This window comes from Stegodyphus dumicola, chromosome 3 (assembly GCF_044657685.1).
Source record: "Stegodyphus dumicola isolate Sdum_Otavi_A_Nest chromosome 3, ASM4465768v1".
In the NCBI taxonomy this organism is placed as follows: Eukaryota; Metazoa; Arthropoda; class Arachnida; order Araneae; family Eresidae; genus Stegodyphus; species Stegodyphus dumicola.
The window spans coordinates 234,183,217-234,198,934 of NC_140770.1; the positions used below are offsets into that span (position 1 = coordinate 234,183,217).

The window sequence follows — 15,718 nt, forward strand, 5'->3', positions numbered from 1 at the left end:
GAATTTTAGGTTATAACTTGAAAATTTATTCTTAATATTATAAAGAGGGAACGTGTTCTGCTGAATTTTATATGTAATAGTATTAGACTGTGTTGCTTAGGAATTAGTAGAAGTATGCATAGAAAGAGAAGTTAAAAGAGCAAAGATAGCTACAGAGGAGTATTTATTTTATTTTAGAGAACATGAATATATTGTTTCACTAATGGGTGAAGAAAGTGACTTAAGAGTTTAATAACATAACATTAACTAATCATCTTACTGCATTGAAAACAAGCAGGGTAGCTTTAAAAGTTATGTTATATTGTTATAAAGCTTCATTTTAAACAGAGTAGTTACTTTATGTGGGTTCTCTAAAACCTGCTGAAGAATTAATTTCTTTAAAGTGAATAGAGCCTTTTTTTTTAATTACTCCTATTTTCCTGTTATCCATTCATATCCATGTATTAGAATTACTAATCAAAATTTAACACTGAATAAATCTAAGAATCTTATAATTTGTTTACAATAAAATTTTGGAAGAATTTTAAAGAAATCTTGATGAAAATTATCTTTGAGTGGTTAAAACATTCTAATCACTGAGCACTAATATTTTCACTCTGAAGTTTATTTCTGATATTATAACTGGCAAGTTACTTGGATGTTTTCATACTTTTCTTACCTATTATATAAATATTAAACAATTATAAAGTTCTTGACAAAAGTTTCCTGCCCAAAGCAAACATCTTCACAGGTTTTCTGATCTTGAAAATGGTCAATAATAGGGATATTTCATCAAAAAAGATATGTGAAGACTAAAGAGAATATGAAGGATGACTCTTTTACAAACAGATTTTGTTCAGAGATTTACCAGAAAACACTCTGAAAGAGGCAAGTATAAATTCAGGAAAGCTATTCCGAATATATGAGACTTTCTGTTTAAATTGATATTGTACTGACTTGTGTGTACTGTATGCTGCAGAGCTCTAAACTTGTGAAATTTGGGAAAGGATAATATATGATGTGCAGATTTGCATCTAAGTGCCAGCAGTTATTGATTAGAAGTAGTAGCAAATTAGGTATATTATTAAGATTGACTGTGCCTTATATTTTTAATGGTGATTTTAGTATCTGTAGAGTTAAAATAATTAAGAAATAATGGGAACCAGATTTTTAAGTATAATACTCCAATAATATATAAATGTTTATACATAATGGAGAAATCTCTTCTCATTACTCTTTAATGTAAATTATAAGTTATTTCTTCATTTCAAATATTTTTTACTGATAACTTAGCTAAAGAATAGTTGACTCAAATGCTAAATAGCTGAGAACTTAAGAGCTATCTGAAATTGAATGGGAAAATACTCAGATAATTCATAACACTAGATATCCTTAAATATGCTCTTTTCTAAAGTTTTTACCTTATGTATGAATTTTTGAAACTTTTAGTTCTTTGATACCCTCAGTATTAGAAATGACGATTTTGTATATTATTATAAATTGAACATATTACTTATTACTTATTGTGCAAAGGCCTATATATCCCAGTGATATTCAACTCATTAAGAAAATATTATAAGTTGATAATTTACTGTTCTAGTAGGTAATCAGAACTATTTGGGTAGTACAATACTTGTTATTTTGAAAAGAATAGTCAACAATAATGTTAAAGAGTACATTACTAATGTACAGATTAGTAAATTATCTCTAGAACTTTTTTAGAAATCATTAATCATTTTTAATTATTTCCTTTGTAGAATTCCAAAATGCTATTATGGATTTATTTGTTATTTTGGCACAAAGCTCAGTTCAACCAAGTGATTTGAAAAAGGTGATTGATTTCTTCAAGTCGCCTAATACTTCTTTGGTATGTGTCATATACATTTTTTGAATTTTCTTGTTACTTAAATTTTAGCTTCTGTATAGAATTTATTTTCTGATTAGTGTGGATTAGTATCTTTTACAGTTCGAGCTTTTTAAACCAACAGAAGAAAAGCTTTATATTACAGAATTACTTTGCTACTCTTAGATTTAAAATAACTAATGATTCACATGCTATTCCATATGAAAACCATTTCCACATTTACAAAATATATAAATGTTTTGTATTAATTAAAAAATTGAAAAGGATATAAAATAATTAATTTTTCTTATTAATGTCTTTTGCATTAAATTCATATTAAAATGCACTTTTTTATGTGCATATGATATCACTTCGATTTTTGAGAATTATGTAATTTGACAAAATTAGTATTAAATTTTTGCTACTGAAGTAATAACCAATGTAAATAATATATTAATTTTTGATTAAATGCTGCAGATTTATAACCTGTAAAAGTTTGTGGTATTGTTCTTATATTCAGGGTTCGTACGGTCCTTAAAAGTCCTTAATTTTTTCAAAAATGATTTTTGGTCCTTAAAAGTCCTTAATTTTGGCCAAAATTAATAAACGGTCCTTAATTTTGCTCATTTGACATTTCTTATCATTTCTAATGATTGCCATTCTATGTGTGAATTGCGATTTCTCGTGAATATGGAATTAAAATTGCACGGCTCTTAACCAATCTGTTGGCGGATTTGCATTGCAAACGGGGGGAAAAAAAAAAAAAAAAAAAAAAAAAAAAAAACAATTAGCTACCCGAATGAAAGTATCGGTGTCTGATTGGCTATTCACCCAATCTTTCGAAACAGGTGTTATCCATAAATTTAGGCAGATTGTGACGAAAGCGTGAAGCCGGAAGTTCTTTAAGAGGCGAAAGTGATGATGAAGGTGCTCGAGAAAAAAAAGGGGGAGGGGATTCTGAAAATATTTGCCAAAATTAGAGCAATCCCAACCTGGAAGGCCACAACCTTTCCGACGCCAATAGGAACGAGATGCCTGGAAAGTGCATTTTCAATAAACTGTGGCTTCATCAAGGTGACTACAAAGACTGGATATTGATGGATAACAATCCTTATAAAGCTAGATATGGTCTTTGTCTGAAACAAATTGAAATTTCTATAATGGGGAGGATCAGCGCTGAAAATTCACATGAAAATTAAGTTTCGTTTTATCATTTCAATTTGTTTTTATACGGTTTTGCTTAGTTTAATTTCTGTGTTTGTTTCAATTAAGCCATAAATAAATTTTTTATCACCTTCTACGGAGTTTATTCTCTTTTGCACATACTATATGTATGTGATATCGGGATTAGGAGTTTATTTCTGCAGAGGGTCTGTTATCGATTTCGCGGGAAATCTCTTGGCTCCATTTCGATTTTAGGTCGCCAAGGGCAAATTCGGTAACGCTAGCCGAGAAAAAGTGAAGTTCGGAAATACGTTTTGAAGCTTCAATAGATAATTAAGTATTTGGTTTAATCCTATGCTGTTGATAGTAATGCATTATTTTTGCTAATGGCGATACAATTATTAGTTGAAAACAACTAATTAAAAATTTTTTAATATTTTTAAAGCTGAAAACAACTAATTGAAACTAATTTTCCTGAATTAACTAGATGCAAAATTAACTTTCATGAATTACTAAAGTTATTGGGTAGAAGTTTAACTGAAAATATACATTCCGTATATATATATATATATATTTATTTATACAGAACAAAGTCCGAGGTCGGAACTTCGGCGATCCCAGATTTGAGATTTTTACGGATATTAGATCATTTTAAATCTAGTAAGATGGCACGTAGAAATTATAAAATTGAAAATATGAAATCATGATTTATGAAATAATGAAGCATTTATGATTTAAAGGGTATCAAAATTTACAAAAGAAAAGAGCTTAATACTTGTATGTTTACTTTATTAAACATTTCTTTCAATGTGAGGTGTTTGATTTGTTTTCTCTGCTGATACTTTAGACTAATACTATAGACATATAATTTCTTGTTGAGTTATTAAGTGCCATTGTTCAAGTCCTGTAATTGCTGTGTCGAGAATTCCGAATAACTTGTCAACCAAAATTTTTTCTCGTTCAGTAACCTCTCTGTTACTTTCTTCACTATCGGTAGCTGTATTTTCTGGATTTAGAACCATACTATAAATTTCGCCCTCCGTTAATTGATTGATGATTGGGGCATTGTCATCGCAATGAAAAACTTCTGTTTAACTTCCCTAAATTCTGCTGCCTGGTGCGGCCATGCGAGCTCTGGCGCTGGTTCTGGCTTTATGTGAATAACAAATCAGTTATTCTTAATTCTAATAGCACTAAATATAATCGTTTGTCCTATGAGTATCGTTAACAAAATCTATTTTTAGCATAAGGAAAGAAATTTCTGTTAAATCTCCCCTTGTCAACATTTTACCCCATTAAACTTAAATCTGTAATCGGATAATACTCTGTTATTTGGCGTCGCTGCATGAGTCATCACTCAAGTTGTCATCCGTTGATAAACATGCGGTGATAAAAGCAAAATACAATAAATAATGATTCGCGATTTCGGCATCAAGGATATAAAATATTAGTTGCTGTAAAATTAACAAATGTTTCAGTATGAGATTATGCCAAGCAGATACGCAGCTATGGAGTCAAGTTACTAATCACACAAATTTATGCTAAAATAATTATTTCTTCAATAATGAGATATTTTATTTAGCGCCAAACTGAGATTAAGAATCGTGATTTCCGACATGTTTTTTTATGATGAGGAAAAAAATCTAATGCGCATGCGTAAAGCATACCCCTTCCCTCCAAAAAAGCCCTAAAAAATTGGTTGGTGGTGGCTTTGAGGTCCGGATTTTAGATCATTCCAGATATTGGATGTCCGGATCTCGGAATTTGTTCTGTATATATATATGTGTGTACTGTATGTATATATATATAGTAAAAATGTATATTTTCAGTATACATTTCTTATTTTATATATATATATATAAATTTAAACAATTTTAATTCTTAACAAATACATATAAAAGTAAAAAAGTAAAAAAGCAAATTTAAATTCTAAAAAAAGGAAAAAAGCCAAAATAATTTAAAATAATTTAAAAATATACAAACATGTAAAAGATTTAATTCTCAAACTAATCTACAATATCATTTAAATTCAGAAGCATAAGCAAATCAAGTGCAAAATCTATCATGAAAATAAATCTACTAATTTAATAAATTAAAATTAAATTAAACAATTTTTTATATAAAATGTATATGTGAGTGATCGTAGAGTAGGCAGGAGACAGACTTATCAAGGGAAAGTTGCCTCCAAACCTAACTCTCCAATCATTCAATTCGTGTTTCGTCATTCATGCAGGCAAGGGTAAAAGTCAAAACCAAAAGTAATTCCAATAAAGTGGTATCCTTAGAAATTTACATTGAAGTATTAACATTTAAGAATTAAAGGGAAACACTTCCGCAGAGAACCCGGTAAATGTAAACATCGCCAACTTTGGCGATAATAGTTCAAACCTTTTAACCTAGCTAATTCATCCTATTCGCTTATGCGAAGGTTGTCGTTGTTCGCATTTGGAGATTTATATTATTTTTCTCTTATTTATTATTATTTTTTCTGAATTTTTTAACAACGAATAGATAGAAATATTTTCGCATAATTAAAGAAGTTTTCATCGAAAGATGCCTGTTCTCAGGTCGTCAGTTCGGGATCAAAGGAAGAAATTATGGCGGGAGGGGTGAATGCTAATTTGTAACATGGCTGTTCACGTTATGTTCTTAATTATTAACAGCTGCAAGCACGCAGAACCATGAGGTTTCCAACCCCTATAATAATTTTAAAATGTATAAAGTTCTAGTTTTATTAAAAATGCTACTGAAGAAAATTTGATTACTGTTGAAGGTTATTTGTATTGTGAAATATATTATGAAAAAGGATAGGTATTTGTTTCAACGTAAAATGCTTTAAGCTGTATGCAAGTAACTTGAAAAAAAAAAAATACTTAAAACTATGTAAAATGGATATATTAAAGGTCATGCATTCATTAATTTATTACATGGGCATGGCTCTTACCAAAATACATCAATCAACAGGCAAAGTACTTAATAGTGAAAAAAGACATTTGTAATAGAAATATTAGTATTCTATATGAATTAGAGAAAATACATATAAGTATATTGTAAACGTAAGTATAAGAATACTAATTGTTATTTTTTAAATGAATTTTTACTTCCCGTTATGTTTAATACATTGTTTTCTGTGCTAACTTGAATTTAACAGAAATTTATTTTCGTATATCACGTTTAACCTGTTAGTTTCATATCTATGTACTTATTATCTGTGAATTTTTACTACCATTGTCTGCTAACTTGAATTTACATCACTAAAAACCACGTTTACAAAATATCACGCTTACGGCTCGGCTCATTGGCGAGTAAAACTGCAATTGCGCCAAAGGGTTCTTTCCCGAAGCGCCAACGGGTTCTCTGCGGATGAAAACCCAATTAAAGTTCAAAAAGGAAAATACTAATTAAGTCTTTTGAGAAACAAGCAAGTAAAGTCAAGAATTAAACTTTTTCTTAAAAAATTAAATTTTTTAAAAATTAATTTTTTATAAAATAATAAAAAAATCTAGAAACCAATGTATTTAAGAAATCCTTGTCTACAGAAACTTCCCCTACACGAATATGCATATCAATAAAAAGAAACTATAAAAGAACTATACATAATCCATATAAATCAATAAGAAATAAGAAACAAAAAGAACTAATTCACAATTTTTAAAATAAATATATATTTAAAAATATAATTTTATATTTAGAAAATACTTAGATACTACATAAAAAATTTAAAAAAATACTTAAAGCAAGTAAATAGTAAGTTTTAACTTACCTACTATATGAGTGTTGGGGTCTGCAAAAGTGTTGTGAAAGAGAAGTGTGTTCTTCAAATTATATAGATGGCGCTTATGTAGGTAAAGTTGAGTGTCAAGCTGCTATCTTTGTTATAGTAAAAATTTTTTGTAAATATTAATATTAATTAAATTAAATTAAATTAAAAATCCTAAAGGTAGTAATATCAATTATTTAGGGAGTTAAGTAACTGAGCTAATCAAGAGATGTATGTTTGCTTGAAGGAAATTAAAGTGGTATGTGAAAAAAAATGTAAACTGTTTGTAATTTGAAATTTGTGTTCTGTTGAAAAATTGTGAAAATTGTTAAAAAAATTTAAGTGAAAGATATTTTTTTGTAAAAATTGCAAAAAATTAAAGTAATTAAGAAAAACTGAAATGTTTTAATATTAAAGTTTTAAAGTAAAATTTCCCAATTAAAAATTTTTTTTTTTTAAATTTAATTTTATTATTTATTTATTTATTTTTATTTAAATTATTTATTTTTATTTAAATTTTTTTAAAATTTTATTTAATTAAATATGTATTTAAATTTAATTTTTTTAATTAAACTCAATTTATTCTTATGAAACAATTTTGTTTGCAGCGTTAGCGCTAATTACCTGATTTGTTTCTCTTTTATTAAAAACAACTTTCTTTTTCTTTTTCTAATAGTTTTGTTTTTATTTTAAACGTGCTCTCTAAATAATTTAGTTTAATTAACTTAAATAGTTTAATACAATAGTTAATTTTTTAAAATTTAGTTAATTAATTAGGAATAACATTTAAATTCCCAGTTTTTTTAAAATTTTTCTGTCCAAAAATTGAGTTAAGAATTTTTACTTTAAAAATTCACTGTATTGTAGGTTAGCTCCCTCTTTACTTTTATAACGGCTCTTATCAATCACATAAATTTCCATAAATGTCATTCTAGCAAATGACTTACTTGTAAAGTTAGCAATATGCCTTTTAATATCACAGCCACTAAACAACTCCCATTTTGAAAAACTTATAATTGCATTTATCTCATCACTTGTAACACATGAAATCTTAAATATGTTGGACAAACCAAAAATAGTCTTAATATTAGAGTTAACAACCACAGAGCACACATTAAAAAATTTGCAACTACTAATTTTAGCACACTTAATACAGCTGAATTAGAACATTTTCAAATACATGATTTCAAAAAAATTAATATTCAAATTTTGGACATTGTACCTGAATACAAAGTTAGATTATTTCAAGAGTCACTCTACATGCTTAAATTCAAAACACTTTACCCTTATGGACTCAATACATTCAACCAACACATTAAATTAAATTCTGAAATTCCAACTTACAGCCATTTTAAATTATTCAGTAAAAAAACATTACGAGGAACCAGAGCAGGTAATAAACTTAAAAATAAACTTCTTTCAACAATAGATACAAATAAGTTAAACGATAATATAAATAATTACTTTCTTACTGATAATTTCACTAAAAATATAATTACTTGGTTGCATACTTGTAAGCACAATTTCTTAAAATTACTAATAAAATTTGTAAAACACCATTTTACAGGGCACAATATTATCAAAGACCTTATTATTGACTTTTGCAATTATAAGTTCTCTACAAATAACAAATACAATAAATATTACTGCAAAATCAATTTCCTTCATCCTAACTATGATCATATTCAGTTTAGCAAAATTTTCAGAAAAAGTCAACAACTTTTTCCAGCTACCAAAGTACAGATCTCACCAGCTTTCAAGTATCAAAAACCTCTTAGTAAATTGCTAATTAACCACCATGAATTAGCTACTACAGCCCATTGATACTGTAAAGAGCTTCAATACAAAGATTTCATAGATAAATTTCATCAACATATTATAACAGGCAATTTAGCAATAGTTCAAAACCAACATTTAAGAATTTTAATGGAAAAAGGTACCAAATTTAGACCAGTACTAAAAATTAACAAACATCACAGTTTTAAAAGTTTCGTAAAAAATATAGACGAATTTATAGTTAAAACTAGTTTCAAATTAAATATTCCAAATTCTATCTTTATGGCATGGAAACATGCAGTATTAGAAGAATTCAAGCAAAAAATTCGAAGAATTGAATTTAATAGCCATTTACAGTGGAATATTCTCATACCTCTTTTACGGGATTTAAAACAAAAGTTCATAATTTCCAAAATTGACAAAGCCAATAATAACTTTAGCATAATATGAAAATTTTTTTATGTCTCATTAATTAATACTGAACTCAATAATGCCATTACTTACAAACTCACCAATCTACAAGAAAATGTTATTGCAAAAAAGCTAAAAGCATTTCATAAGAAACTGCAAATTTCACAACCATCTAACTACAATAGATTAGCAAATCTATATGCTCTCCCAAAATTTCATAAATCACCACTCAAATTTAGATTTATTGCTAATGGTACAAATAATTATAAAAAGAATATAGATTACATATTTGCAATTATACTTAAAAAATCTGTAATTTAATTCAACATCTCGTTAACAAACAACACAATTATAGTTGGATTATTTATAATAATGCTCCAGTTCTCAGCAGTTTTAAAAGTTTAACAATCAAGAACATTAACTGCTATGACTTTGAAAACCTTTATACTTCTCTACCATTAGAAGAAATTTTTACTAGTTTAATGCAACTCCCACAACTTTTTCCTGACATACTTGACATCTTTTGTATTGAAAGATGGAATACTTATCTGAATTGTGCATTATTTAATAACTACATTAAATACAATAATAAGATCTTTCAGCAAGTTAGAGGAATTCCTATAGGAGCAAACAGTTCTACACAAATTTGTAACCTATTTCTTTTTACATTTGAATATAAATTCCAACTCAGTTTAAATAAAAATGAATTAAAGCTATTTGCTCATACTTTTAGATACATAGATGATATTATAACTTTCAATAATAATTCTACTTTTGAGAAATTCAAAATTTACCCAAATAGTTTAACACTTAATAAAACGAATACAAATCAAGATACTATTGAATTCCTAGACCTGCAAATTATTAAACACAACAAAATTAAATTATTTGATAAAACAAGGAATTTCCATTTTCCTACTATTAAACTAATTAATTGGAACTCTAATATCTCTAGAAAAGTAATAGAAAACACGTTTCATAGCCAAATTATCAGAATAAAAAATATATGTACTGAAAATGACGATTTAAAGGAAGAAATCATAAAACTAATTAATGTACAAGTTGATAACCAAGTACCACCAAAAATTTATTAATTTATATATTAAAAGGCAGGACTTGACTTGATCTAATTTTTTGGCTCTTTTGGATATGATAACATTACCTTAAACCTTAACTGGAGGGTAATGAAGGATATAAAAGAGTAGAGAAATTATTGTAAATTTTTATTGTAAATATTTTGTAAATATGTATATTTAATCAATACTGGATTCTTTCCTTTTATTAATAAAGGGCCAACTCTTTTCAAAAGTCTCAATTATAGCCCGAACTGAGTGAAGATTTTAATCTTCTTCTAATTTTCCATACTTTAGCCAGTATTTAGTTAAATTTTGATATACCAATTAAATCAAGTTCATTAAACTTTTAATATTTTCTTTCATCAAATTTAAGTTTTATTTAACTTCCTAAAGGAATTTTTGAGAAATTTCTGGGAATTTTTAGAGGTTTTTTAAGGACTTCATTAAAAAAAAATTACTTTAAAACTTTAATATTAAAACATTTCAGTTTTTCTTAATTACTTTAATTTTTTGCAATTTTCACAAAAAAATATCTTTCACTTAAATTTTTTTAACAATTTTTCAACAGAACACACATTTCAAATTACAAACAGTTTACATTTTTTTCACATACCACTTCACTTTAATTTCCTTCAAGCAAACATACATCTCTTGATTAGCTCAGTTACTTAACTCCCTAAATAATTGAAATTACTACCTATAGGATTTTTAATTTAATTAATATTAATATTTACAAAAAATTTTTTACTATAACAAAGATAGCAGCTTGAAGCTCAACTTTACCTACATAAGCACCATCTATATAATTTGTAGAACACACTTACTTCTCTTTCACAACACTTTTGCAGACCCCAACACTCATATAGTAGGTAAGTTAGAATTAAAACTTACTATTTACTTGCTTTAAGTATTTTTTTTTTAATTTTTTATGTAGTATCTAAGTATTTTCTAAATATAAAATTATATTTTTAAATATATATTTATTTTAAAAATTATGAATTAGTTCTTTTTGTTTCTTATTTCTTATTGGTTTATATGGATTATGTATAGTTCTTTTATAGTTTCTTTTTATTGATATGCATATTCGTGTAGGGGAAGTTTCTGTAGACAAGGATTTCTTAAATACATTGGTTTCTAGATTTTTTTATTATTTTATAAAAAATTAATTTTTAAAAAATTTAATTTTTTAAGAAAAAGTTTAATTCTTAACTTTGCTTGCTTGTTTCTCAAAAGACTTAATTAGTATTTTCCTTTTTGAACTTTAATTCTTAAATGTTAATACTTCAATGTAAATTTCTAAGGATACCACTTTATTGGAATTACTTTTGGTTTTGACTTTTTCCCTTGCCTGCATGAATGACGAAACACGAATTGAATGATTGGAGAGTTAGGTTTGGAGGCAACTTCCCCTTGATAAGTCTGTCTCCTGCCTACTCTACGATCATTCACGTATGCATTTTATAAAAAATTGTTTAATTTTAATTTATTAAATTAGTAGATTTATTTTCATGGATAGATTTTGCACTTGATTTGCTTATGCTTCTGAATTTAAATGATATTGTAGATTAGTTTGAGAATTAAATCTTTTACATGTTTGTATATTTTTAAATTATTTTAAATTATTTTGGCTTTTTTCCTTTTTTTAGAATTTAAATTTGCTTTTTTACTTTTTTACTTTTATATGTATTTGTTAAGAATTAAAATTGTTTAAATTTAAATTTCATTCCTTGCAGCAATGGCGCAAGGAATATTTAATTAAATATGTATTTAAATTTAATTTTTTTAATTAAACTCAATTTATTCTTATGTAACAATGTATATATATATATACACATTATATACATATATATGCAATACTTAATTTTACTAATGCCTTGCATGTAATGCCCCTTTTAGCTGCAAAACATCTTTCCCTGCTCAACTGCCGAGTTTCTTCTAAAAGTATCATGAATTTTGTCAGTATCATGAAGTTAGAAGAACCATCTACTTCAGGAAAAGATGTAACTGCTAATTCAACATCAATAAGTGTAGAAAATAATAAAATCAATTCTTTTCTTTTCAAATCTGAAGTTACAGATGCAGAAATATTGTGGGCTAAGTGCATCAAAAGCCACTATTCTTTTAAATCGTGCGATGATATTGGGCCATTATTCACTAAAATGTTCCCGGATAGTTCCATTGCAAAATAGTTTTCATGTGGTGAAAAGGAATGTGCTTATATCTGTTATTTTGGTCTTGGCCCTTATTTTAAAACTTTGTTACTAAAGCATTGTAAAAATGCTGAGTTTTTTACATTACTATTTGATGAGACTCTTCATCTGACAAATCAAAAGAAGCAACTAGATATTTATGTGAGGTACTGGCATCACGAAAATAAGGTCAAAACTCAGTACCTTACTTCTGCATTTATAGGGCATGCAACAAGTGAAATTATTTTATCCAAATTTTATGAATGTGTTGAAAAACTAGACTTGTCAAAACTCTTACAAATATCGATGGATGGTCCTGCAGTAAACTGGAAATTTTATGATTTATTGCAACATGACTTGACAAAGGAATATAACATTCAATGCTTGACATTAGGGACGTGGTTTACACATTCTTAACAATGCTTTCAAGCATAGAATGTCATCCACTGGCTGAGACATTCCATCATTCTTATCCTCCTTATATTGGATTTTTAAAGATTCTCCTGCAAGACGTGAAGATTTTTTAAGTATATGTGGCTTAAAAAAGCTACCTGTGAAGTTCTGCTTTTACCGATGGTTGCAAAATGTCCCAGCAGTTGAAAGAGCCATTGAAATATGGGATGACTTGCTACTGTACATTAAAGAAGTTGAAATGGGGAAGTTTAAAAAAAAATCATCGAAATCCTTTTCAAATATTTTGGAGGCAACCAAAGATAAAACATTTCTTATAAAATTAAATTTTTTTCTCTATCTGTCGAAAATATTATTGCCTTTCCTTGAATATTATCAAAGTGATAAACCACTTATTCCCTTTTTTGCTGAAGATATCTTAAAACTTGTAAATGATTGCCTTCAGCACTTTAAAATTTTGAAACTAGAATATTCAAAAATAAGTAAAGCAGAAAATCTTTATAAATTTAATTTTAATGATCCAAATTGTTATAATGATAAAAGTAAAGTTTATTTGGGATTCATTGCTGAGCAGTTAATGAATGATAAATGCCGCAAGAAGGACATTTCACAATCAGTTATTTTAATCTGCAAAATATTCTTACATTGTGATTATAATAGTAGTTGACTGTGTTTAAATAAATATCAAATAAGTTAAATAATAATCATGTAAATCTCTAAAATAGTGACTGTTATTAGTGTAAAATACACTTATACATGTTTTTAAAGAAATTATGTTCCTAATTTAATGTTATCTACTTCATAACTTGTAGGCAGTTAGTTTAATTTTCAAAATTGTTTTATGGTAAGTATTAAAATGAATTTAATAATAGTGCATAATACACACTTCTGTTAGTTTCTTAAACTGAAATTACAAGCATGAAGTCGGTTGTATGGATAATTGCTTTATTCTATTCGTTTTTTTGTTTGCTGATAGGTCCTTAATTGTTTCTTTGATGGTCCTTAAAAGTTCTTAAAAGTCCTTAATTTTCAAGTAAGGAGATGTGTACGAACCCTGTATATTGTTATTTTAAGAAATGTACCATTGTTTATTATATTTCTTTATTATAAAATCACGTTCATTTATTTAATATCTAGAAGAGCATTTTATTCCAATAAGCATTTTGTTGGATATAGTTTGCTAAAAATTGTTTTCATGTAAAATAAATGGCGAGTGATGATAATAAATTGTTAAGAAATAATCATATCTATAGCAGATAGGTCAGGTTTTATATATTTTTAATGAATCTTATAGATTGTTCATAAGCATTTAGTTATAAACAAGTCATTGTTATGACCCCATAATTTGCATTATCATATTTCTAAGCAATACTTACTGCCATGATAGAATATAATGCTTTTCTGCCATACTCTTATATTTTCTTTACATTGATAAAAGTTTAGAATATGTTGTTCTTGAACACTTGCTCTTATTATTATTATTATTATTATTATTATTATTATTTGTGTTTGTTTTACTTGAATAACTGTAAAAAGTATAATTTCAGTTAGTTTTAGATAAAAACTTGCCTTACTTTTTCATTAAAAAATATCTAGTGTTTTTGGTTATGAGGTATTTTAAACATTACTTGAAAAGTTTTGATGTTTATATATTATCCCATTGACTGTAAAAATTGTCGGTGTCTGCTCTAGCAGTTTTGTGACCCCAGACTTAAATGTAAAATGCCACCCAGCTACCCTCATGATAATAATGATCATTAAAAGAGAGTGAAAGTTAGAAACCTATAAAACTTTAATAGTTCTTGCAAACAAAAAAATATATTTATTAAAAACTATAAAATAAACTAAAAAAAAAGGCAATGAAATTCAAAACAAATTAAAAAAAAAAAAAAAAATCAAAGTTTTTTTAAAGACATAATTCAGAAAACTTTCTGATTAAATTATTAAATAAATTTGTTCAGCTAATTTATGTTTTACAGTCAGTGTAGCTAAACCATTTAACCTATATTGAAGAGCTGTGGAGCGTAAGAAATTAAAAAAAGTTTTAATTTTGAGAAGCTCTTCTTTCTATTTTATATACTTATTGGCAAAGAAAGCAAAATTTTTAAAGCAGTAGCAAGATTTGGTCCAAAATCTATGGTTAAAATTAGTTTTAAAACTTCAACCAAGCTTTTCTTTTTGCCTAATAAGTCTGAAACAGAAGCTATTTCATCTGCTAGATCAAGCGCTTTGATATTCAGTTTACTATCAGCTAATAGTCTTTCCAAATTTTTACAATTAATACATTTTTAGGGGTACTGTTTAAGTCATATATGTTGAACCAAAATAAAAAATAATTGCTGTGGGTACTCATTAAATTAACTATGCATTAATCTCTTGATCTCAACAAGGCATTAATCTCTTGATCAATTATAAAAAATAAAACTCTTATGTTGAACTTTAATTTAGGATCTTCCACCAGATTATCCTGTGTTTTATAATTAAAATTAATATTTGTTCATCGAACTTTTTGTTGTGGCTCCATCAGTTAAAAGTTAGCCAGGATATTAATTTCATCGGCCAGTTCTCTTGCATCACAGAGCATTTCATAAAAACCCTCATCCAATCAAAGATACTTAAAAAGATATTTGCAGTTTTTAGGATTTTCATAGCAGATGGTAGATTGTGGTCTTTATCTGCAGTAGCTTGTTAATTGGATTAATGCAATTAAAATTTTGTGCTAAATAGTATTGGAGCATAGGAACTTGAAGTGCTTAAGAGAGTTTAATAACCCGGAAGCTTCATCTCTTCAAGAGTTCTCAATTTCAGCATTATTATATATATTAAGTAATACTTCCTAATTGATACTTTAAGGGTTTTATAACCTCTTTTCAGCTTTTCTTGTAAGGATCATGTTAATGATTTTAAAGTTAGCTCCTTTCTATATTTTAATAATATGGCCCATTAAAGAGTTGATGATGAAAGAAGAAAATACATTATCGGACCATATTAAAAAAATTACAGTCTTCTAAGGATGTCTTTACCCTGTCATTAACTAATTCAAAGAGGGGCTAGTACATGGCATGTAGATTGCTTGCAATTTAACATCCAAATTCTAGTTTGTAACCCT

The 15,718-nt window shown here is 27.0% G+C and overlaps 1 protein-coding gene across 5 annotated transcripts in view; it reads left to right on the plus strand.

Annotated features, from left to right (window-relative positions):
- The window catches only part of mv (lysosomal-trafficking regulator mauve), a 284,054-nt gene that overhangs the window by 86,429 nt on the left and 181,907 nt on the right, over positions 1 to 15,718 (plus strand). For all 5 annotated transcript variants that reach the window (XM_085813916.1, XM_085813918.1, XM_085813920.1 and 2 more), the window contains exon 12: positions 1,737 to 1,846. In XM_085813916.1, coding sequence (XP_085670042.1) covers positions 1,737 to 1,846 — 110 coding nt within the window. The remainder of the gene's footprint in view (positions 1 to 1,736; positions 1,847 to 15,718) is intronic.